Source organism: Danio rerio, chromosome 10, assembly GCF_052040795.2.
Source record: "Danio rerio strain M-AB ecotype USA chromosome 10, GRCz13ab, whole genome shotgun sequence".
Classification (NCBI taxonomy): Eukaryota; Metazoa; Chordata; class Actinopteri; order Cypriniformes; family Danionidae; genus Danio; species Danio rerio.
In genome coordinates this window covers 39,411,102-39,438,149 of record NC_141030.1, presented here as the reverse complement: position 1 = coordinate 39,438,149, position 27,048 = coordinate 39,411,102, and the positions used below count along the sequence as shown (strand labels likewise).

The window sequence follows — 27,048 nt, the reverse complement described above, 5'->3', positions numbered from 1 at the left end:
CAACAGCAAATCACTTTACGGATTCAGTTACAGGAGGGATCAAAATGGCGTGCATATACAGTATGTGTCTTAAAATGCACTTGCTTTTACCTGCCGCCACATAAGTGAAGCATTATGTACATCTAAAGGCAGGAGGTAAAAAAGCAGGCTGGCGTTCTTCACATCAAGTCCTATTAAAGACGAAAGATGTGAAATTTTTGTATGTGTGTGTGTGTGTCTTAAAAATAGTATGCATTCAAACAGGACAGGCTGTCAGATAGAGCCAGTATCAAGAGTAAAGTCGCATAGTCTACTGTGACAAGTGACTCAGAGAGAGGTTTTTGATGGTGGTGTGTGTGTGTGTGTGTGTGTGTGTGTGTGTGTGTGTGTGTATTAGTAGAGTACAGATACCGTAAAAGAGTGCGTATGTCAAGTACAGAGAGCACAGGCCTGTGTTTATATAGTAGTAGGCTACTATGTCTACAATTTTTGATCAGATTTCTTACAGAAGAGTTTCAAAAGCTCTGCATATTAACTTAATGTATGATTTTCAGATTGATTTGTATGTGATTACAAGGCCTTTCAGTGTAGCTACAAGTGGAATGCGAGCCTTTTACTATGATATTTCGTATAGATATTATGTGCTAATAATATGTTTTAGCATTGTGTTGCTATTATGTAGCATCAGGGCCGGAGCAAGCTGAACTGCCGCTCTAGGCAAAGGACGATCATGCCGCCCTTAACCCGAAAGTCAAAACGAAAGTCGTGACCGTTTAACTGAGGACGCGGGTGGTGAGGGAGGTGTCGCGGACGCCGCTCTCTTTATTCTGCCGCCCTAGGTCACCTCTATGGACGCGCCAGCCCTGTGTAGCATATTGTTTGCGTTTTTAGCACATTGCAAGCAAGTTTTAGCATGTCAGCAGCATGTTCTTAGTTTATTTCAAACATGTTTTAGCACTGTTAGCATTTTTGTTGATGTGTAAAACCAAGGCTAGCATGCTTGAGCACATTACTGGTAGGCCTACATTTTTTAAATGTTGCTAACAAGGTTTAGAACATTGCTAGCATGTTTTACCACATTGCCAACATGTTATTAGCATAGTTTAATATGATAATAGCATGTTGCTAGTATATCTTAAATGCGTTTTAGCCTTTTGTTAGGCTACCATTTTATCAAAACATGCTGCTGTCATGAATTTTGCTGGCATTGTTTTAAAACATTTGTACACATTCCTTGCATTGTTGTTTGTGTTTTAGCAGATTAATAATGTAAGTATGTTCCTAGCTTGTTTCTAACATGCATGAGCATTATGTTAGCATGTTACAAAAGCTGTTGCTTTGTTAGAACATTGTTAGCATGTTTTAGCAATCCAATAGAATATTCCTTTACCACATTGCTAGCTTGTTACTAGCATTTTAACAGCAACTTTTACCTCTCCGCTAACATGTTTTACATTTTACCACATTGATAGAATGCTTTAGCATGTTTGATCGCATTGCTACCATGTTACTAGCATAGTTTAACATGATAATAGCATGTTCCTAGTTTACTGACAATGTGTTTTAGCCTTTTGTTACCATTTTATTAAAACATGTTTCTGTCATGTTTATGAACATTGCTAGCATGGTTTAGAACATTTGTTCACATTTCTTGCATGTTGTTGGTATAATAATAGCAGGTTAATAAGATGTTATCATGTTCCTAGCTTGTTTCTAACACGCATGAGCATGATGTTAGCATGTTTTAAAACTCACTGCTATAATAGAACATTGTTGACATGTTTTAGCATTCCAACTGAATATTCTTTTACCACATTGCTAGCTTTTTACTAGCATTTTAACAGCATCTTTTACCTTTTTGCTAACATGTTTTAGCACAATGTTGGCATGTTTAAGAACTGATATCATGTTTTAACACATTCTTAGAAAGCTTTAGCATGTTGCTACCATGTTTTATCACATTTCAGCACATGTTATATTACTACACTGTATAAAATATCTGTAAATTAGCATTTTTCTGTATTTTGTGAATCATGTTTGTATTTTTTTTCTCCTGTTTTTTATGCCTATATGGAACTTAGATCTTTCTTCCAACAACTTTTAACATTGAACTTTTTTTTTTTAAAGTGACTCTTAATAAGATTTTTAATAGTTTAAAGTGATACATTCCCTGCTAAAAAATCCAGCTTAAACCAGCCTAAGCTGGTTGGCTGGTTTTAGCTGGTCGACCAGGCTGGTTTTAGAGGGATTTTGGCCACTTCCAGGCTGGTTTCCAGCCATTTCCAGCCTGGTCTTAGCTGGTCAGGCTGGGAGATGACCAGCTAAAACCAGCTTGACCAGCCTAGCCAAGCTGGGAGTCCAGCCAAAACCAGCTATATCCAGCTTAAACCAGGCTGGTCAAGCTGGTTTTAGCTGGATTTGGCTGGTCATTTTCCAGCCTGACCAGCTAAGACCAGGCTGGAAATGGCTGAAAACCAGCCTGGAATTAGCCAAAACCCCTCTAAAACCAGGATGGTCAACCAGCTAAAACCAGCCAACCAGCCTAGGCTGGTTTAAGCTGGATTTTTCAGCAGGGTTGTCTGGGTTGGTGTTGTATATTTCGCTTCAAAAAAAAAAATTCTGGTATTTTACGGACTTATTTCCCGATATATAATCTCTCATACATTATATTATTTCAAACTACTAAATGTCAATAAAAGTCATTTTGTCAACAAAGTGACAACCAAGCTTCCAAAAAGCAATTCCTAACTTGTTAATTAATAGTTTTTAGACAGACAGAAATAAATAGCATTCAAAGCTTAAAAAGCTAACTAGTATAATCCTTTTGCATTTATATCTCCAACAAAATCTATTTTACAATGTATAAAAAGCACTATATAGTGCAATTTGTCTTTGTGTGCAGGTGGTGAAGTATTGCAGTCAGGCTGATCCTGATGGAGTCCTCCGGCTGAGCAATGGCTCTGGCACCTGCACTGGCGTCTGCCTGCAGCTCCACTGGGCACAAGAGCTCCAACACCTCCTGACAGGCAAAGGTAACGCTTGCCCTCAAACACTGGCTGAAAATAAGAAGGCACTTCTATACACTCAGTGTGTTTTGCCGTGGTTTGCCGTCGCCATTAGCTCAGTGTCATGCCACATCAGCAAGACGAGTGGGGAAAAGATGCCATGGAAAGGGACTGTGCTTTCTTCCTCCTGTCTCCCAAAATAAAACAGCCCACGCTCCGACATGATAGCTAAAAATATAAAAGCAATTATCGAAATAACAAAAAATAGTTGATCAAATGTGGACTCTTAAAACAGCTAATAGATTAAACTTCCAAATTTTTCAGCTTATATATATATTTTTTGCCTACTTTCTTACTCCCAGGGTTGTTTAAATCGAAGTTGATATTTAGACACACCATGTTGGTGTTTCATAACATCTCATTTTTTACGAGGTGGGTCTTAGCCCAACACTCAACTACTAACCTGGAGGACCAGGACATACACTATGGATAATTTAGCTAACCCATTCACCTGTACCACATGTCTTTGGACTGTGGGGGAAACCGGAGCACCTGCAGGAGACCCACACGTACATGGGCAGAACATGCAAACTCCACACAGAAATGCCAACGGATACAACCAAGACTCGAACCAGCGACCTTCTAGCTGTGAGGTGACACACTACCCACTGTGCCACCGTGCCACCCCTGCATGTATTACAATAAAAAACATTTAAATATCTATTTACTAATTTAACTTTTCTTTTTATTATCAGATGGGTTCAGGTGCCTCTGTCCTGCTGCGCTTTAGCAAAATTCAGCATCACAAGCAAAATGATCACCTTGTGTCATATAAAATATATCGGCCATATATACTGTAACATAGAAATGAACTCAGAATTGTTAGCTCCCCTTTTAATTTTTTTTCTTTTTTAAATATTTACCAAATGATGTTTAACAGATTCAGGAAATTTTCACAGTATGTCTGATAATATTTTTTTCTCCTGGAGAAAGTCTTATTTGTTTTATTTCGGCTAGAATGAAAGCAGTTTTACATTTTTTTAAACCCCTTTTAAGGTCAAAGTTATTAGCCCCTGTAAGCTATATATATTTAATAGTCTACAGAACAAACCATCATTACACAATAAATTGCCTATTTACCCTAACTTCCCTAGTTAACTTAATTTAGCTATTTAAGCCTTTAAATGTCACATTAAGCTAGCATCTTGAAAAAGACCTAGTCAAATATTATTTACTGGCAAAGACAAAAGAAATCCATTATTAAATGAGTTATTAAAACTATTAGAGATTTAGAAAACTGTTTAGAAATGTGTTGAACAAATCTCTCAGTCAAACTGAAATTGGGGAAAAAAAAAAATATACAGGAGGGCTAATAATTCAAGGGGGCTAATAATTCTGACTGTATAACATGTTAACGTGGTGGTCAAGGCAGAATTTAAAGTGCAACCAATCATTTTAAACAGACATGGTGAATCTTTTAAAGAAATTGAAGAGAACTTAAAATAAAACAAAGTTCAGAGAACTTAAAATATTAATTAAAAGTTTTTTGCTGCCTAATGGGTAAGTTAAACTTAGTACTGATGCCAAAACTTGGTATTTTGTAAGTAATGCCAAGTTATAGTAATTTAATATCTTTAGCAGTAGTGTAAAGTAACAAATTACAAACAGTTTTTCTCATAAATTATACTTAAGTAGTTTTATAAATAGTCTCCTTAGAAGTATAAGGTTCTATCTGATATTTTTGTCAAAATTGAGTAACTGACATTTTTATTAAATGACAACTTATTTACAGTATGAGATTTTTTTTTAATAAGCTGTTTACATTTTAAAACTTTTTATTTAAAAAAAACAATTGTTTCACACATATATTGTTTGTTCTGGAATGCAAAAACTTTGTAGCTCAAAATCTTAAAATCATTCAGAACGCAGAGAGAACTTTATAATTCCAAGGTGACGAAATGTGTACTTTACTTACCCTTGAGTACATTTTTAGTGCTGCATCAGTAATTTTACTCCACTACTTTCCTTCAGTTTGCAGTCACTACTTTATTTTTTCTTGTCTATGGGATTGGCTGAGGGAAAAAATCAGTCCTGTGATTCCTTTCCAATCAAATCACACACAGAAAGTAAATCTCATCATACTGAATACCTAAAGACATGGGTGGTTTATAAATGCGGCAAACCATTTGAAAGCATTAAAAGTGTCCAAGAAGATGTCCAAAATCTTTACACACACAATGACCCAGTGACTGCATGTCACTGATGAGAAGATGGCAGATGTTCACTGTGTTGACTGAAATAACTAAATAGTCTTGAACAATCCGCTTGTCAAGTGGTGACGTATGTTTTGACGACTGTTTCCGAGCCGCTACTCATTTGAGTTGAGAAATCATTCGTTTATGATCACTTTTTATTCATATCACACATTAAAGTAAATTTTATATAAAGTCATAGTGTACACAACAATCTCTGGGCTTGCTGCATCACAAATACCAAAATTTCAACAATTTATAAAAAAATGAACGACTTTCTGGCCATCGGATATTAGGCATGGACATTTATATTGAGATCGTGATTTTCGAAAGTAATAAATCGCTTTGTAAACATTTATTATTACCATTTCACAAGTCTCCCTATTCAGTTGAATAGGGGCTTGGACCCGGAAGCCGCTTCACGTGACGTCACACATAACAAGCGGATTACTAAATGCACTACAGAATGTTACGTTTACACACACATGCAGAAATTGCATGAAAATGCAGCAGCTTTTCACAGCGTAATACTCACTACTCACTACTCTTGAGCACTTTTAAAAGGACTACTTTTTATTCATACTTTGAGTAACATTTACAACAGATTTTACTTTTTACTCTACTCGCACTACAGTTTTAGGCAAGTATTGGTACTTTTACTTGAGTATGATTTTTCAGTATTCTTTCCTCCACTGATTTTTAGTAATGACAACAGCGGGGTTTACAGTGTTAAATAATAAATGTAATTCTAATAAATGTTTTAATTATAATTGATTTATTGGTTGGAGATTAGAGATTGACTGTTTGTGCTGGGTCCAATCAAAAAAATATTAATAGTATGCCTCAAAAGTATATTTGTGAGATTTATATTAAATAATAAGTAAGCATTATGCATTAAATCATACAAATTTAACTGTAAAAATACATTATAAATATAATTTATTATTCTTTTCTTCTGAGACCTATTTCAGAAAGTTGAATGCAGAAATTGAAATGCAAAATACGCAACAGCAGATGCAAAGATAGTCCTTTCTTCCTCCTGGTCTCCCAAAATAAACTTTGGCCGACACTCTGAGTGACCGCTGTCATGCTAGCGGTGAACGTCCGCTCAGATTATTTCCGCCAGCTAATTTCACGTGGAGTCTGAGATTGTGTTTGAACACGTCTTTTTTACGTCACGTCTCCGGGAAAGTGAAGGCTGCCATGTCCAATCACAGATCCGTCAAACGCTCCTCGTGTTCAAGGTGTATATTTTCAGATGAGATACAAACGTCTGGGAGGAAGAGGATAAAAAAAAATTATGTCCTTGTTCTGTCTTTTAACAGACTGTGATAATGAGCGCTCAATTCTGAAAGTGTCAGGATCAAGGCGAAGCTCTCATCTCTTCTGAATGCAGTAAGTCATTGAAGAACCTCCTGGACAAAGTATTCAGTTCAAATGAGCACATGCTGTATTTTTACCTCGCCTTCAATAAAGCTACTGGAGAGACTTCAGAGCCACCAAAATGCTCCAGCCATGTTCATTACATTAGTTTAGGACTATTATCAGACATGCATTTATGACTATACAGCATAAATGAGTAGACCCCCTTTTGGAAATGAATATTCTTGTCCATTTCTAAGTGAACATAGATTATATATTTTTGTTGCATTTTAAACCAAGCAGTTCTATTAAACTGTTATAATCACTAAAATTAGAGCGTGATCACAAAATGTACAAAGTATGTATTTGTATTTTGAATTAGCTTTAGTTTCTTCATAATTATGTTCATAATCTTTGTTCATTTTAATAATAATTTAATTAAAAAATTAATTAATTAATTAATAATGAAAAAATTTATTAATTCTAATTATTTTCAACACAAGCAGTTGTCAAGTGATTTAAAAAAATAAGTCTTGAAAAAGAAATAAAACTTTTTTTAATAAAAATTAAAAAGATAAATAAATAAATACTATTTATTTTCAACAAAAGCACTTCTCGAGTGATTAAAGGAATTAAGTCTTGATCAAGAAAAAAAAGTTGCTTTAATAAAAATTAAAAAGATAAATAAAAAATAAATAAATACTATTTACTTTCAACACAAGCACTTGTTGAGTGATTAAAAAATTAAAAGCCTTGATAAATAAAGAAATAAACATTTTAAAAAAAATTTGATGAATAAATAAATATATAAATTAATATAAAAATAAGGAATAAATAAATAAATACTATTTATTTTCATCACAAGCATGAAATTTAAAACCCTTGATAAATAAATAAAATACTTTCAATAAAAATTAAATAAATAAATACATAAATAGATAGATAAAAAAATAAATAGTTTTTAATTTCTATACAAGCACTTATTGAGTGATTAAAAGAAATTTGAAAGCCTTAAAAATTTAAATAAAGTTGCTTTAATAAATAAATAAATAAATAAATAGATTAAATAAATAATAAAAATGATGAATAAATAATGAATAAAAAAAGTTATAATATTTAATTTCAACAAAAGCACTTATCGAGTGATTAAAAGAAATTTAAGAAACCTTGAAAATTCAAGGCCTTATTTGATTTTTTTTTTACTTTTTAATTTCAGTAAAGGTTTTTTTTTATTATTATTATTTCAATAACTAAAAACTTTTTTTTTATATTACTATTATTTTTCAACATGTGTCTGATATATATACTAGAGATATTTGAACCTGAAATGTTTACCACACATTCTTAAAGTCAAAATAAAACGTGTTATTAAATATTCACAAGCATAAAGTTCAGCATTTACAGCTGCAGATACACTTGGTCTGATAAAAACAAGCAGATTCCTCTGAGAGATGAACTCGAGATCTCTGTCATCCCTTAGTGGAAATAAATCACAGCTCTGTGCCAACCATTGGCTGGTTAACATGGCACAATTAGTCCCTGCTGGTGGATGTCATAACTACACCATCTGTGGCTTAAATCATGCTTCTCCACCAACAGCCAAATTAATGACATGTAAATATAAGACAATCATATCTATCTATCTATCTATCTATCTATCTATCTATCTATCTATCTATCTATCTATCTATCTATCTATCTATCTGTCTGTCTGTCTGTCTGTCTGTCTGTCTGTCTGTCTGTCTGTCTGTCTGTCTGTCTGTCTGTCTGTCTGTCTGTCTGTCTGTCTGTCTGTCTGTCTGTCTGTCTGTCTGTCTGTCTGTCTGTCTGTCTGTCTGTCTGTCTGTCTGTCTGTCGGTTGTGTTGTTTGTCTGGTTGATGGCTATGTTGGATTGGTTTATGTTGCCTGATAATAGAACTGCTTACATTTAAGTATAAAAAAAGTAATTAATAAACTATATATATAATAACTATATATATATATATAACTTTATATATATATATATATATATATATATATATATATATATATATATATATATATATATATATATATATATATATATATATATTATATATAACTATATATAACAGTTTAATAGAACTGCTTGGTTTAAAATGCAACAAAAATATATAATCTATGTTCACTTAGAAATGGACAAGAATATTCATTTCCAAAAGGGGGTCTACTCATTTATGCTGTATATATAGTTTATTATATATATAGTTATTTATGATATATATAAGCTTTATTTTTTGTGGTGGGGCATTTTATATGTGAAATGTGATAAATTTAATTTATTTATTAAATTCTACTTGAATTGTAAATATAATTATTAAATATTTATAGGGAAAATATTTATAAAATATTTGTTAATTCCAATATTGTTTTATATTCTATTAAAATGTAATTTTTTATCTATATTTTTTAAAAATATAATTTTTAAATGTTACAAACATTGTACTTTATTGAGTCCCAAATTATAATTTTTTTCGCCTCCCTCTCCTGAAATGTATCTTACTTCCTTTTTCTAAATGCTACCTCCTGTTGACCTGTCTTCCTGAAATGTGATGTTTGTGTATGGTCAGCAGGGTCCAATTTCACTATACGGAAGTGTATGTGACAAATAAAGGGCATTGATTGATTGATTGATTGACTGATTATATATATATTATATATATAAATATATATTATCTTAATTGTTGACCAACTATAATCCCATCTCAACATTGCATATCCTGTGATGTTACTATTGAGGACACACACATTGTGATATCGACGCTGAAATGATATACTGTGCAGCCCTAATCTAAGGGGAGTAATATATTTTTTTCTTTTTTTTTTTTTAGGTAAACTGTCCCTTAAGGTAAACTGTCCCTTAAACTTTACTAAAGTTTATTGTGATTGATTGTGTTAAAAATAAATGCATTAAATAAGTTAAATTATGTACATCTAATTTCAAAATATATGAGACTAATTGAATAACATGAATAATTAGGATTAAAACTTTAACTTTTATATTTTATTTATAATATTTTTATTTATAAAAATAAATATTGCATTATATTTCAATGTTTATAATATGTCCAATGAAAATATTTGTAATATTATAAATAATATATAGATAATAATATTTATATATTTACAATATTTGATATATTGCTGTTTTGTTTTATATTTCATTAAATATATATTTTTATATAAATTGTTTAAAAAAATTTAATTAATTAATTAATTAAAAAAAAAATAAAATATATATATATATATATATATATATATATATATATATATATATATATATATATATATATATATATATATATATATATATATATATGCATTGCATTATATAACATTTAAAATATGGCCAGTGAAAATATTTATAAAATATTTGTGTTATATTATAATTTTGTATGATATTTTAAGTATATGTTAAACGGAGAGAAGATTTTTGAACATTTTTGTTGACAGTAAATAATATTTTACTAGATTTTTTTTTTCTATTTTTTCAATTAAGATGCTTCTATACAGCTTAAGACATTTAAAAGCTTAACTAAGTTAATAAGGTTAACTAGGAAGGTTAGGGTAATTAGGCAAGTTATATAATTTTATACAATTGTATAATGATGGTTTGTTCTGTAGACTATCGAAAGTATATTGTAGTGTAGCTTACAGGGGCTAATAATTTTGACCTTTGAAAATTAAAAACTACTTTTACTCTAGCTTAAATAAAACAAATAAGACTTTCTCAAGAATAAAAAAATTATCAGACATACTGTGAACATTTCCTTGCTCTGTTAAACATAATTTGGAAAATATTTAAAAAAGAAAAATTAATTAAAAGGGGGGGCTAATAATTCTGACTTTAACTGTAAATATTCATTTTAAAAATATTTTGATATATTGTGTTATTTATTTGGCTGTAACTGATTTATATTTCAAAGATTATTGTATTTTTAGGGGTCACAGTCAAGGCTCTTGTGTTTACCGAACAGCTGCCTGCGGTGAATGTGAATAATAACAGTAAAGCTTTTCTCCATCTATTATATACCGACCTCCTTGTTTTGACCTTTACAGTATCTCTCTTACATCCAGCAGCACTGTCCCTGTAAATAGTGTGCACTTAAAAACAGTCACCCACCACCAGCCCAGCTCCTTAACTCAATAAAATGTAAATCTCATTCAGGCTGCGTCTTGTCTGGCTGTACAAACAGATCCAGCGGTCAGAAAGACGAGCGCAAACAGAAGCAGAAGCCTCCCTAAAGAAGCTCCCGTCACCGATGACCTTTCGCAGTCCCGCTTTCCTCTTCTGCCTTTTATACATCATTAATCTCTCAATAGGCGGTGACATGGCAGACCTCAGCACTAGGATTATTGTTAGCTTTTTCTCTCGTTGACTCCTAATTATCATCAACTAATGACCGGACCTTCCTCCTCTTCACATTTAATTAACACTCCAAAGAGAACGAGAAGGACAAATGTTTGGGTTAATCATTTCGGTGACACAGGAAAGGGATCAGACTCAGGTCTTTTTCAAATATTTGACAAAATATGTTTAATAGAGCAAGAAAATTGTTCACAGTATTTCCTATAATATTTTTTCTTCCGGAGAAAGTCTTTTTTGCTTTATTTCGGCTAGAATAAAAACAGTTTTGATTTTTTAAAGCATTTTAAGGTCAATATTGTTCACCAAAAAATGAAGCTTTTGTCAGTCATTGACTTCCATAGTATTGTTATTTTTCCGCTAAACAAGTCAATGGTTACCGGTTTCCAACATACTTCAAAACATCTTCTTTTTTTTTTTCAACAGGGAAAAAAAGAAATGTGCTATCTTTGGAACCTGAGGGTGAGTAATATTTTTTTTCAGGTAATCTGTCCCTTTGACTCTTCTAAAGAGTGTTGTGATTTATTGAGTTAAAATAAATGCATTACAGTTTTTCTCCATTGGTTTGGCTCTTTTTTTGAAACCGCAATTACATTTTCAACACTCTAAGATCGTTTGACAAAACTATAGATTTAGCTTAACGCTATAGCTCACTTGTAAAAACTAATATCTTTCCCAAAACGGTCAGATATGTCAGAACTAAATTTCCTTCTCTTATAAGCAGCCAGTGCCCCCAAAATCCTTTGTCCATTTGGCATTGTGTAAGCCCTGCAAGTCAAAATGTTTAGATGTTTTGTCACTATGACAGGACCATTGAAATATCCCTCATGTCCACCTTTTAGTCTAAGGCCAGTTGTACTGTACTGTTTTTGTCAATTGACAGAATGCAGTTGCGTATAAAAGTAAATAAAAGAAATTAAGTAGGTTTATAAAATGGATAAGAAACTTTAGGTTAAGGGTAGCCTCCAAGGTTTGACATCATACATTGCACTCATAGTGCCAAGGAAAATGAAACCATTATTAATCACACAAATAAAGTCACTTCCATACATCAGAGTAAAATGAAAATCTACTGTATACAGCATAATACACTCACCGGCCACTTAATTAGGTACACCTTACTAGTAGCAGGTTAGAACGTTTTACCTTCAGAACTGCCTTAATCCTTTATGGCAAAGGTTCAACAAAGTACTGGAAATACTTCTCAGAGATTTTGGTCTATATTGACATGATAGCATCGCGCAGTTGCTGCAGATTTGTCAGCTGCACAACTATGATGCTAATCTCACATTGCACCACAGGTGCTCAATTGGATTGAGCTCTCGTGACTGTGAAGGCCATTTGAGTACAGTGAACTCATTGTCATGTTCAAGAAACCAGTCTGAGATGATTTGTGCATTATGACATGGTTATCCATGAGATGGACATGGTCAGCAACAATACTCAGGTATGCTGTGGCCTTGACACAATGCTTATGGGTATTAATGGGCCCAAAGTGTGCCAATAAAATATCCCCTAATTGTTGATACAAGGCAAGATGGATCCATGCTTTCATGTTATTGATGCCAAATTCTGACCCTACCCTCCCAATGTTGCATCAAAAATGGAAACTCATCTCACAGGAGTGGCACCAGGGGTGGTCTTCTGCGGATGTAGCTCATCCACCTCAAGGTTGGACATGTTGTGCGTTCATATATGCTCATCTGCATACCTCGGTTGTAAGGAGTGGTTATTTGAGTTACTGTTGCCTTTCTATTAGCTGGAACCAGTCATACCCATTCTCCTCTGACTTTTAGCATCAACAAGGCATTTGCGCCCACATAATTGCTGCTCACTGGATATTTTCTCTTTTTCAGACCATTCTCTGTAAAACCTAGAGAGGGTTGTGCATGAAAATTCTAGTAGATCAGCAGTTTCTGAAATACTCAGACCAGCACCAACAACCATGCCACGTTCAAAGTCACTAAAATCTCCTTTCTTCGCCATTCTGATGCTAGGTTTGAACTGCAGCAGATCGTCTTGACCATGTCTAAATACCTAAATGCTATGAGTTGCTGCCATGTGAATGGCAGGTTAGAAATTTGCATTAACAAGCAGTTGGACGGGTGTACCTAATAAAGTGGCCGGCGAGAACAATATTGTAATACATGCAAACAAAAACACATTTTGGAGAAAACAACCATTACACTGAGAATCAACAATGAGTTTAGATCAACTAGATCTATTCACTTGGAAATTGTGCTAAATGTTGGCTACCTGTACTTAATCATTCGAAAAGACGTACTTAAGACATTTGCAATTTGATTAAATGAATGAGAAAATCAATTCTGTTGTGAACAATTGCCAAGTGGTTTGGAGGTTTGTCCATGTTGTTTTGATAATGTTATTCCTGTTTCAAGAAATGAGCCAAACCAATCGAGAAAAACTAAGTTTAAATGGTGATCTAATTTCACAAAATATGAGACATAATGGCATGAGTAATTAAGATTAAAACTTTTATAGACATTTAATGTTGCCTTCATATACATACAGCTGTGCAAAAACGTATATTTATTTGAAGATTCTCAGTTTTTCACAGGAAAGGGGTCAGACTTGGTGAGGATCTATTTTTATGATTCTACAAATGCTAAATATGAGCATACTGTGCTGATTAACCGGCATTGAGGTGAACAGCGACGAATACAAACAATTACGAGAAGATGTGACACATATACAAATGAGTTCATGGCGGTGGCCTTTTCTGAACAGCGTTTCTAGCATATGACTAATGTTAGCAAAAGAGCGTGTTTAGCACATAATTGTTCAGTTAGACCTGTTTTACACATATCGGGTCTGCACTTTATATAATAGAGCTGGATGATAAATCCAAATGTGAAAAGCTGTCATTGGGGCGATACCACCTTAATGCAGGCCTGTCACGATAAGGAATTTTTGTTGTGGGATATATTGTCACAGAAATTGTTGCAATCAGCAATATTATTGAAAAAGTAAGACCCAATCCCAATTCTATTTTTGTACCCCTCACCCATTCCCCTTGGCCCTTACAACCGAGGGTGAAGGGGAAGGGCTTCAAAATGTAAGAATTGGGACAGCACTACACCACCTGCACACGTCATCATACTGTATGTCCTCGCGATCTCCTGCTTCATGAAAGATCAGACGATCACAACTGCTGTAGTGATTCCAGTTGTGTTATTCTTTGGTATTTAATTTCAGGAAATCACTAAAGGCATTTATCATGTTATCATAATGATCTAATGTGACTATAAGATTGTAACTGTACTGTGTATTTACACAGTAGCCATATTCATCAATGTAAACACACCAAAAACAATATTAACATTATTTAGCAGACACTGTAAAAAGCCTATTGACAGCCACTAGACATTACTGACTGGGTATTCTAGTGTCAGAATGCTGTGGGACTGCTGTACAGGAGTTATTAATAGGGATTGTAGATCGCAAAATTAAGCATTTTTTTTAGCACTTTTTTTTTAAAGCATGACGGTAAAACACGAACACGGTTATGAATATATTAAAACACATGTTTGTTTGTCGTAAAAATTCATAATAATGGCAAACAAATACTAATTTGTGATTTTCCTTCTGGGTTCAGCAATACTACCGTTGTGGCCGGAGTATTCTGGGAAATTTCTTACCCCTTGGTTGCAAGTATGTCCTGAAAAATCTTTGTTTGAAGGGCTATTCATCCTTTTCCCTTAGCCCTATGCCTTTAAGCTAAAGAGAATTGGGACACCCCTACCCCTTGACGTGCACGCACAAAACGAGGGGTAGGGGTAAGGGGAAAGGCTAAGGTGTAGAATTGGGATTGGGCCTAAATGTCCTAAATACTATTTTATACAACAGTTCTGTCTGGTTCTTGAATCTGATTGGCTGACAGCCGTGCAATATCCTGCTAATAACAGCACTCGTCAAGCTTCTTAACCCTTCACCCTTGTGTATTTCTCCACCCATATACAGCAACAAGCAGAGGACACTCTACAGTTCCACAAATATTGCAGCTGTTGGACAACATACTATTTAGGCTTTTTTAGGTAAAAGTGTATGATGAACATTTTTCTTAAAGGGACAGTTCACCTAAAATGAAACTTTTGTTAACCAGTAGCCATTGAACTCCAAAGTATTAATTTTGCCTACTATAGAATTCAATGATTACCATTTTCCAACATTCTTCAAAACATCTTTTCATTTTTATCATTTTGTGTACAACAGAAAAAAGAACCCAGCATTTTGTTCAGTGTATAAAGATCAGTCGTTTCATCATTTTATGTGGTTAAAATAAATATTCTATTAATAAACAACTTTCTTTTCCAGTACTGGTATGCAGCTGGAAGGGCATCTGCTGCTTAAAACATATGCTGGAATAGTTGGCTGTTCATTCCGCTGTGGCGAGCCCTGATAATAAGTTACTAAGCCGAAAAAAAATGAATGAATGTATGATAAGCAATTTTCTTAAAAGGACAGTTCACCTAAAATGAAACTTCTGTCAACCAGTAGCAATTGACCTCCAAAGTATTAGTTTTTCCGACTATAGAAGTCAATGGTTACCGGTTTCCAACATTCTTCAAAACATCCTATTTAGTGTTCAACATAAAAAACAGCATTTTGTACAGTGGTTTCATAATTTTAAGAGGTTAAAATGTGTAATTAAATAAATATTGCATTAATAAACAATGTTAGTGGTTCATTCCGCTGTGACAAACCCTGATAATCAGTTACTAAGCCGAAAGAAAATGAATGATAAGCAATTTTCTTAAAGGGACAGTTCACCTAAAATATAACCTCTGTCAACCAGTAGCCATTGACCTTCAAAATATTAGTTTTCCCTATTATAGAAGTCAATGGTTACCGATTTCCAACATACTTCAAAACATCTTATTTTGTGTTAAACAGAAAAAAGAACCCATACATTTAATACAGTGTATGAACAACATAGGGCTCATAAATGTAAACGGTTAAAAAAATGCAATAAAATAAATATTCCATTAATAAACTAATTTGGCGGTTCATTCCGCTGTGGCGAGCCCAGATAATCAGGGAATAAGCCAAAAGAAAATAAATGAATGAGTGATAAAAATTTTCTTAAAGGGACAGTTCACCTAAAATGAAACTTTTGTCAACCAGTAGCCATTGACCTCCAAAATCTTGGTCTTTCCACTATAGAAGTCAATGGTTACCGGTTTCCAACATTCTTCAAAAAATCCTAAATTGTGTTTAAGAGAAAAAAGAACCCATGATTTAATACAGTGTATGAACAACAGTGGTCTCGTGAATGTAAATGGTTAAAAAATATAATCAAATAAATATTCCATTAATAAACTAAATTAGCGGGTCATTCTGCTGTGGCGAGCCCTGATAATCAGGGAATAAGCTAAAAGAAAATGAATGAATGAATGAATGAATGAATGAATGAATGAATGAATGAATGAATGAATGAATGATAAACGATTTTCTTAAAAGGACAGTTCACCTAAAATGAAACCTTTGTCAACCAGTAGCCACTGACCTCCAAAGTATTAGTTTCCCTAATATAGAAATCAATGGTTACCAGTTTCCAATATACTTCAAAACATCTTAGTTTGTGTTCAACAGAAAACAACAGTGGTGTTATCATTGTAAGTGGTTAAAAAAAGTAATTAAGTAAATATGTCCTTAGTAAACAATCTTTGTTGATGATGAACCTGTTACTAACATATCAGTAACATATCACTCTACAGCAATAGCTTTAATTGTGATCCTTCTGTTTTTCCAAGCCTTTGCAATCAGATCCTGTCATCGCCTGTACATAAGCTTTTAAAACCTGTTGGACAATCATTTCAAACCTCTTAATCATGTACAAATTGAGCAGTCACTTACAGCTATTTCAGTGCACATTCACATGCTAATGTGGCCACATGCAGCACACAAGCCCCCGGCCACAGACACCTACAAACACAGAAATGCTTATAAATTATAGAGCGAGGAGGGCAGTTTTTCCAACTCGCTCGCACTGAATCATCATTAAGAGTAGGTTTGCAATCTGGCGGGGACGAGAGATTTTTTTTCTCTGCCACAGGTGGGGGTTTGCGTGGCTCGGTTTCTTTCAGGCTGTGTGTGAGATCTCTGACTAAACGAGCTTTCGACTGAACGAGCTATTAAAATGGGCCAACGAGTCGCACCGGCTCACTGCCCAGCCAGTAGCACTTTGTATGGTAAGTAGCCTCCTGTTTCCTGCCTGCGCTTCAGCCAATAGATTTTTTTTTTGTGCGTGTTTCAAACCTTTATTTAATCTGAGCTGCTTCTACTCCGAGGCCGAGGCTCTCACGCAGGTGGAGGGATAATGGAAATAGAGGTGCCATATTGTAGAGAACCTGGAGCAATCTGGGGTTAAGAGAGGGTATCGCAGAAGTGGGCAGAAAGAGAAACAGGCTCATTACTGCGGCCTCCTGCTGCTTGAAATCCACAATCTCACCTCCTACCAAAAAAACAGCAGTCCTTTGGCCCTCAGCATCATCTCGTCGACACTTAACATCTCTGTCGTGCGCTGTTACAGGGATGAGATGAAGGCCGCCATCAGCAAGTTGGAAAGAAAGCATAAATTCAGTCTTTTGTTGCTTATATAAAAACATGAGCTTATTTTGTTCATGTTTCAGTTGTAAAAAACTTCACTGTAAAAAAAAAAAACAATTCTACCTCACCTGTCTCTATCTTTCTTTCTATTTCTCTGTCTGTCTCTCTGTCTGTCTGTTGGTCTGTCCATCCATTCATATATCTTTGTTTGTATCCATCCATCCATCCATCCATCCATCCGTCTTTATTTCTAGCTATGTTTGTTCGTCTATCTATCTATCTATCTATCTATCTATCTATCTATCTATCTATCTATCTATCTATCTATCTATCTATCTATCTATCTATCTATCTATCTATCTATCTATCTATCTATCTATCTATCTATCTATCTGTCTGTCTGTCTGTCTGTCTGTCTGTCTGTCTGTCTATCTTTGTCTGAATCCATCCATCCATCCATCTATCCATCCATCCACCCATCCATCCATCCATCTATCTATACATCCATCTATTTGTCTATCTTGATATCCATCTATCATCCATACATCCATCTGTGTATCTTTATCTGTATCTATCTATCTATCTATCTATCTATCTATCTATCTATCTATCTATCTATCTATCTATCTATCTATCTATCTATCTATCTATCTATCTATCTATCTATCTATCTATCTATCTATCTATCTATCTGTCTATCTGTCTGTCTGTCTGTCTGTCTGTCAATAAATCCATCAATCCATCCATCTATCTGTCTTTATCTCTAGCTATGTCTGTCTGTCTGTCTGTCTGTCTGTCTGTCTGTCTGTCCATCCGTCTGTCCGTGCGTCCGTCCATCTATCTATCCACTAATCTTTGTCTGCATCCATCCATCCATCCATCCATCCATCCATCCATCCATCCATCCATCCCACTTTGACTCATTTTAATAATTGCCATCCATTCATTCATCTATCTGTCTGTCTTTGTCTGTATCTATCCATCCATCTGTCTTTATCTCTAGCTATGTCTGTCTGTATATTCTATATCTGAATATAAGAATTCAAATAATTAATATCAATTAATATTACACCTGCTCAATGAAAGTGCTTTGCGATACGCCGCCGCCGACCCGTGTTCGATCCTCACCTGAGTAATTATAATAATCTTTTTTTTCACTTTTATTAAGACACATAATGCTGTTAGGGTTGTTGAATATTTAAAGTTCTAAAGCAGCTGTTTTCTTGTAAAAGGCGTGATAGTGTCATTAGAAACTCAATTGGAAATTACTTTATTTTATAGTCAGTCGTAAACTGAGGTGGGCCGGTCTAAGACTTGAAACTCCAGGGCTGAAAAGGAGTCCCACTCCGGCCCTGCTGTCCATCCGCCTGTGTGTCCGTCTATCTATCTATCCATTAATCTTTGTCTGTATCCATCCATCCATCCATCCATCCATCCATCCATCTATGCATCTAAATCTCTCTGTCTCTCTCTGTCTTTGACTCATTTCAATAATTGCCATCCATCTATCTATCTGTCTATCTTTGTCTGTATCATCCATCTATCTATCCATCCATCTATATATCTGTCTATCTTTGTCTGTATATATCCATCCATCCATCCACCCACCCATCTATCTATCCATCAATCCATCATCCATCCACCCACCCACCTATCTATCCATCCATCTATCCATCTATCTGTACATCCATCTATTTGTCCATCTCTGTATCCATCCATCATCCATCAGTCCGTCTGTCCATCCGTCCATCCATCCATCCATCCGTGCATATTTATTTTGTCCATCCACCCATGTCTGTTTAATCCCTCTATTATTCTGTACATATTTTTATCAATCTTCCTGCCATCTATCCATCAATCCATCCATATATACAGGTCCATCCATTCCTCCTTCAAAGGCAAAAATTTCAATACCAATCTAAAAGTCTTTTAAATGTAAACATTTTCAGTATTGTTTAGTACAGTAATGTAGGCTGAATAAGTACATGTCTGTATCTATTTTCATACATGGATTATCTATCTAAAGACCTCTCTGTCTATTAATCTATGCAGTCTATCTGTCTGCCCCACGGCAGAAAAGTAAAGCTCAGCATCTCACTCCACTGAAACTGCACACCAAGGTCAAAGGTTTTATTTTCAGCGAAAGCTCAAGCCTCAAACCAATAAAATATATACCATGAATGAAGTCCCTCTGGATGACAGTATCTGTCGGATACATAAATATTGAAAATAACCAGGCTCATTAGAAATACATGCCTCAGCCTACATTTTTGTGAAACGTAAAATGCTTTGCTCCGGTTATACTTTGTTGCATGTTTAAGATGACAAATCCACTAGAGGGCACTGTTGTTGTTGATTTATTTATTTATTTATGTTTTTTTTTGTGAAATACATTTTGTTTGATCTAAAAAGGTAGAGCTGGTGGGATGGGGCCTAAAATTAAAATTAATAAATTAATTAAACATTTTAACTCGATTACAATTAATGAACAATAATTTAATCTATTTATTTGATGTTTTTGCCCTCATAGTTCACTGACATAGTTTGTGGCTGGAAGGACATCCACTGCGTAAAACATATGCTGAATAAGTTGGTGGTTCATTCCACTGTGGCGAACCCTGATTAATAAAGGGACTAAGCCGAAAAGAAAATGAATGAATGAATGAACGACTAGCATCCAAGACTAAATGAACCGCCCAGTCACCCACTTCACACCGTTCCATCGCAAACTTTGTTGACCCACAGCATGTCACCAGTTAAGAGCGAAGCATCAACCCTCGCAAACAGTGAAACCTCACACTGTTTGACGAAGACTTCCTGTAAACACATCTGTGCTGCTCACCATTATTATGCATCGCAGACCCTTTTCTCTGCCCCGGGGCTGTAAGCATAGACCCCTACTGCTCCAAACGGCAACAATAAACAGTCATAACTCCTTATCATTTCATTGTCTGTTATTGTGCGCTTGCATCGAGGAGGGGCTCAGCGCCACAGCTGATGCACGATGCTTTAAGCGCACAAACAAATCCCCCCTTCTCTCTTTCTCCATCCCATCTCTTGCCTCGACTCAAACCCACACATTCTTTTGTAATGAGAAGAAAATGAGGAAGCGGTTTCCAGAGCAGGCTGGTTTGAAGCTGCAGGCTGAGCATTAGTAAAAGTGTTATGACTCCGCTGTCACTCCTCGGAGAAAAAAATAACTGGATGGAAGAAGGTTTTTTCTTTGCTTTTTTTAAGGGCAGGTACATAATAGCAGAACATCAAGCTTGAAAGCTGCTGACAAAAATAAAATATGCAAACGAAAGTAGTTCTTGGAAGATATTAATTGAAATCAATTTTTTTATAATTAACATTTTTTATTATAATTAAGATTGATTTGTGTGCCGGTGAGATTTTGAAAATGTGCTCACAATCTGCATTTTGAACGTGTTCTCATTAGTTGACGGGATTATTAATTGACTAAATCGTGCTTTTCTTTCCATCAACTGATTTCAGAGAGCGTCAAGATTCATATGTGACTAAAAAGGTATATTTTTTTGTGAGAAACACACAAATAAAAGGATTTTCAGAAACTAAAATTGAAAAATTATTCATCTAATAATGTGAAATTAAATCAAATTTATTTAGGCATGGGCCAGTATAATATTCTGACGGTATGATAACCTTGGATAAAAATATCCCAGTTTCACGATGTTGTGATTACTGCTCTAAAATATGTTCTTTTTAAATGTCCTGGTAAAAAATAATAATAATAACAATAAAAAAATAAAAATAAACTTTTGTTTTCCCTTTGAACACAATACATTTTATTTTAAGAAACATTTCAAATATTTTGGAGCAGTAAACATGTCAGGCTAAATGAATCATTGACTTCTGCTGTCTTCATTATTTTCTAAAACACAGATTTCTTTACTATTTAAAACTGGATCTTTGGTTATCTTTTCTGCTGTAGATACTGCTGTCCTAAAAAAAAAACTAAAGAAAATCTTGCACATACCTAAAGGACAGTATAGCAGACAATTTTGACTAATTAGGACTAACAAAAATACTCAACAAATTCTATATAACGTGGCACATTTAAACTCTTTTGCAATTAATGTATAAACAGTATCAGTTTTACATTTGCTCACTTTGCATCAGTTTACTATTACGCATTTCAGCTTTGAACATTATACCCATTGTAGGCATGGGTCGGTATGAGATTCACCCTAAAAACGTTGAGTTATTTATTTAACCCAATGGTTGAGTTAAATATTTAGTGCTTTGTTGTTGTTTTTACCTTTTTTTGGTTATTTATTTAATAACTCAACCAGTTGGGTTAAAAATTTGAATTTCAACTATCAACTGATTTAACTGACAGAGAACAGCTGTATTAATATACATGCGTAATGTTATTTCTGCGTTTAATGTTTAAACTATAGCCCAATAATACTGTAGTTATTTTTTTATCAGTTTACCTCTCCGTGTCGTGTTTTCATATCCGTTTCACCAACCAAGACCATCTTTTAGAAGCGTTTGGATGTGGTTCAAATGTATTGTACATTGTGGACACTGAGTGAAGCCTGCTGCAGCTGCTTGACAGTCTCTACAGCACACAGAGCTCCATATTCTGTTCAACCAATACGTTATTTTCTGCTTGCACAGTTTATAACTGTCTGCACTTTGTTCTGTTTCTTCATTGTTTGTGATTCTTGATTTATTTTAACAAAAGTGTCTAGAACTAAAATGTAATGGAAAATAGCATTTTCAATATTTTTGAAAACTGTAATTTATTTACACTGTCATAATTATAACATTAATAATAGTTCTAGTAATAGCAGCAATAGTAATGCTAGAATGGAAAAAAATAACATTTAATTATATAACCCAATACATTGGGTTAAAATGACCCATAGTTGGGAAGGTGCTATGATAGTTGGGCTATATGTTAAGGTATTTTTGGCCTAACTATTTTACCAGAGTTCTGACAGTATGATAAACTTGGATAAAAATATTATGGTATCACAGGATTGTAATTATTTACTTCTCTAAAATATGTTGTTTTTAAATGTCTTGCACACTAAAAAATGTTGAGTTATTTATTTAACCCAATGGTTGAGTTAAACATATTTGGTGCTTTCTTGGGTTATTTTTAACCTTTATTAGGGTTTTTATTAATAACTCAACCAGTTGGGTTAAATATTTGATACTTTGTTGGGTTATTTATAACCTTTATTTGGTTATTTTTGTTATAACTCAACCAGTTTAAAATTATTAATTTCGACAGTCAACTGATTTAACTGACACAGAAAAGCTGTATTAATATGTGTGCATAATTTTGTTTTTCCATTCTAAAATTTAAGTTCTAGTGCAATAATATAGGTTTTTTTTATCAAGTTACCTCTCCTTGTCGTGTTTTTTATATTCGTTTCACCAGCATTCTTAAATATTGATGATACAAACGTGCACTCAATGCATCGGGTTAAAATAACCCAGTTGGGAAGGTGCTACAATAACCTTTAGTTGGGTTATATTTTGGGGTATTTTTAACCCAACTATTTTAACAGAGTGGTAAAAAGAACTTTTTTCCTCATTGAACACAATATATTTTATTATAAGAAATATATTTATTTAGAAATGTTTATAACAGTAGCTTTTGATGTGGAGGGGCCTTTTCGGCTGGAGATACCATTGCCCCTCCAAAAAACAAACAAACTTGTATATACCGTAAGAACAGTCAAACCTTGACTTTTACAAAACCAATATAATTATAGCCGTAAATAAAAATAAATACCAGTGCCACAAATACCTCATAATGCAAAACAACAATGTTGATGAATGTGATTTGATTTGTGGGAAAATTGTTTCAGGAGTCTCTGTGTGTTTGAGCATTCCAGGATCACTAAACCTCTGCTATTTTCATCCACAACAACTTATAACATAAAAAATATTTGAAGACTTCAAATGCAAAAACCTCTAAGTGCCATCTAAAATTTTCTTCTAAAATTAGCATTTTTCTCAGGCTCCAGTGTCTAGGTTCAGTAATTGCACTTTTATGGCAAGCAATAGATAACATAAAAAATCTGAACATAAACATAAGGGGATGAAAAAAAAGAAGCTTGATGTAGAAGATAATTCCAAATGGCACTTAGAGGTTTTTGCATCTGAGCTCTTCATTTACTAACAAAGATAAAACTCTATCTATCTATCTATCTATCTATCTATCTATCTATCTATCTATCTATCTATATATATATATATATATATATATATATATATATATATATATATATATATATATATATATATATATAATGTATAATCCTAAAATATGACACGCTTGACTTCCAACTGGAGGTAAAACAGCACCTCTCTGTGGACACACTTGTGTTGATTGTTGATCCATTCATTTTCATGACCTGGATGTTTCTTGAATTATTCTGAGCAAGATATGTTTTGATATCCTGACAGTAGAGCGACAGTATTGATCTCAAATACCATGCAACACGCCAGAAGCACACTGAACATTCTACTGAAATAGACAACACGCATCCATAGTCTCTGTGTGTGTGTGTGTGCGTGTGGGTCTGAAGCAGAGTTCACAAACACCGGTCCCATGGGCGCCTGTCGCCATGCAGCGCCTCGGCTAGTCTTTAAAAGAGATCATTAACTATGTGTTTTAATGAGATCCTACTAGTTATGATGCAGTTCGTAAGCTCTAGTAGTTGTCAGCTGCAGTGCGGCATCGGTTGTCTATTTTTAAGAATAATATTACGCGCTGGGTATTAATATTTCATCGGCGCACAGGCAAACACAAAAATCTCAAGGCGCAAAAACTAAGCACGTTAAAAACCTCTCATCCAGAGTTGTGATATATAAACTCAGATGCGCGTGGAAGAGTCACGCGCGCAATGGAACCAAATGTAACCTACTTTTAGCATCGTGCATCTGCTTGAACTGCAGCAAAAAACACGCAATTATATAATCTAAAATGTTGATCTTACCTCGCCGGAACATCCTGAAGGTGCGGTGATGATGCGCGCTGTACTTTATTATCCCACTGTGATCATCAAAATAAGCGTCTCATCCTTAATAATCCGTGATAAAAGTTTGATCTGTTCTTCAAAGGCGATGAGATCCACAGCAGATGATAATAATAATAATAATGCTTAACTCCTGACCCCTTGGTCTCAGGTATCGATTAAGATGGAAAACAACATCCCCGACGTGGAAAGTCTCACATCCCCGAGAAATGTTTCGATGGAGATTTCAGGCGGAAATGTTCTTGTGTTGTCAGTCTGCAGTTATGAGTGAAGCGGGAATCTTTCAGAGAGCCATAACGACGGCGTTTAAAGTTTTACAGTATGAGTCGGTGTGACGGGAAAGCAGGGTTGTGGTCTTGTGTACCACTTTAACGATAAGTGAAATGACTGTTCTGTTTAGTTGTGTGTGAGTGTGTGTGTTTGGATGTGAGAGAGATGCTCCGGTTGACAGCGGATGACGGGCGGCCGGTGCGGTCTCTTCAGGAGTCGGGAAGCTGGAGCTCTGGCGGGAGGAGTCGCGGAGGGTATCTGCGATGCCCGATTCGTGAAAGAATCGTTCCATAGATTCGGATCGTCTTAGTGACTCAATTGAGCAGCTCACAAATCGATTCAGTTGAGGTGGTTCTTAAAAACATAGTTCACTAATAGAATAAAAACAATATGATTATTTACTCACTTCATCCAAAATGTAGATTTTTTTTCCTTATTGGAATTTTCTTCAGTGATCCATGGTGACCTTTCTACTTGATTTTTGTCTTGTTTCATTTATTAATTCAATTTCCTTTGGCTTGGTCCCTTTATTTATCAGGAGTCGCTACAGCGGAATGAACCGACAACTTATTCAGCATATGTTTTAAGCAGCAGATGCCCTTCCAGCCACAACCCAGCAATGGGAAACACCCGTGCACTCTCGCATTTACGCACATACACAACAGGGCTAATTTAGCTCATTCAATTCACCTCAGCCTGAAGGAAACCCACGCGAACACTGAGAGAACATGCAAACTCCACACAGAAACACCAATTGACCCAGGCAGGGCTCGAACCAGCGACCATCAGTAGTTATCAGCTGATAGATATGGGCCAGTAGAGGCCTTCTGCATCTACTAGTGGGCTCAGAATGCTGTTTTCATCCGTCCACATGGAAAATCAGCTATAATCGCATACGGCTGCAGAAGTTAACAATAAATATTTATATTATTTATTACATTTCTTATTAACTGTATTTTAATGACGTCTATCCCTATCCTAAAACCAACCGTCACAGTAATGTAAAAACAGATCTGGATCTGAAGTCTTCTCTATTAGTGTATAGCTGATTAACCATGAGAATTATTTATATTATTAATTAAACTTCCTATTAATTGTATTTTATTAACGTCTACCCCTATCCTAAACCCTAACGTGACAGTAATAGTAAATAAAAACAGATCTGGATCTGGAGTCTTCTCTATTAGTTTAGCTGATCAACCATGTGGATAGATGATAACTTCTGAGGCTACTTGAAGACGCAGAAGGCCCCTACTGGCCCATATCTATCAGCTGATAACCACTGATAACTCCTATTCAATCAAGTGATAACATTAGAACACTGAGCAACCTAGCCACCCCGTCTTGTTTCGACTAGGCCAAATATCTAAAATTTTCTCAATTAAAAAGCATTCCTGAATAAAAAGCTAAATAATTGGGCAATGGGTAAGTAAAATAATTATGTTTCAAACTGAAAACAAGATTTTCTTTAGCTTGTTTTAAGGAAAAACACACTTAATTTTAACTCATTATTTCTGAAAATAAGACAATCATTTTTTGCTTGTCTAGAAAACATTTCTTGATTTAAGATTTTAATTTTTTTTTTTTTTTTTAGATCTTTGGACTGAAAACAAGACAAAAAGTAAGTGCATAAATTGTGCCATTTTGATGACTGTCATTGTAAATTCAAATGACATTGTGCTCCCAGCCCTCTTTTCAAAATAGACAGATTGTTGTTGTTATTATTATTATTATTAAAAACAGGACTAACGTTATCTCTGTGAAAAAAAAATGTCAAAGGAAGTGACTCAAAAGAAGTTAGTCTATAGAGTGTTCATTTGTGTATCGTTTATAATGCCTTTTAGTCACTGACATTATCTTCGGCATTGTCACAATCGCCAGTGATCCAGGCTTGTAGATTGCTGTGAATCATTCACTTTCACTAAGGACTGTCATCATATGGACTACAAATCCTATCATGCACTACACACGCACACCTGTTCCGGTTTTCCGCTGATTGCTAACACGCACAGCTGAAGCTGTTCAGTACTGATAACATGGACTTTAAACGCAGCACAGACACACACACACACACACCAGTGCTGAGTCTTGTTTACTGTTTTGTGACATTACGACATGCCATGTTTGACCCTTGCTTTGTTTTGTTTGTTTATGCTTGCCGCCTTTACTGACCATTCGCCTGTCATTTGACCATCCTTCTGGA

General features: G+C 34.6%; 1 protein-coding gene and 1 long non-coding RNA gene across 2 annotated transcripts in view; one reads left to right on the top strand and one right to left on the bottom strand.

Moving 5' to 3' along the window:
- Window positions 1–25,071, bottom strand: part of rtn4rl1a (reticulon 4 receptor-like 1a) — a 229,793-nt gene extending 204,722 nt beyond the window's left edge. The window contains exon 1 of the mRNA XM_087271134.1: window positions 24,537–25,071. Coding sequence (XP_087127260.1) covers window positions 24,537–24,549 — 13 coding nt within the window. The 5' untranslated portion in view covers window positions 24,550–25,071. The remainder of the gene's footprint in view (window positions 1–24,536) is intronic.
- LOC147842153 (uncharacterized) lies at window positions 2,006–5,082 on the top strand. Its single transcript, XR_015501380.1, has 3 exons — window positions 2,006–2,192; window positions 2,503–3,808; window positions 3,862–5,082. It is a non-coding gene; the product is annotated as an uncharacterized LOC147842153 (long non-coding RNA).
- Window positions 25,072–27,048: the final 1,977 nt, after the last annotated feature.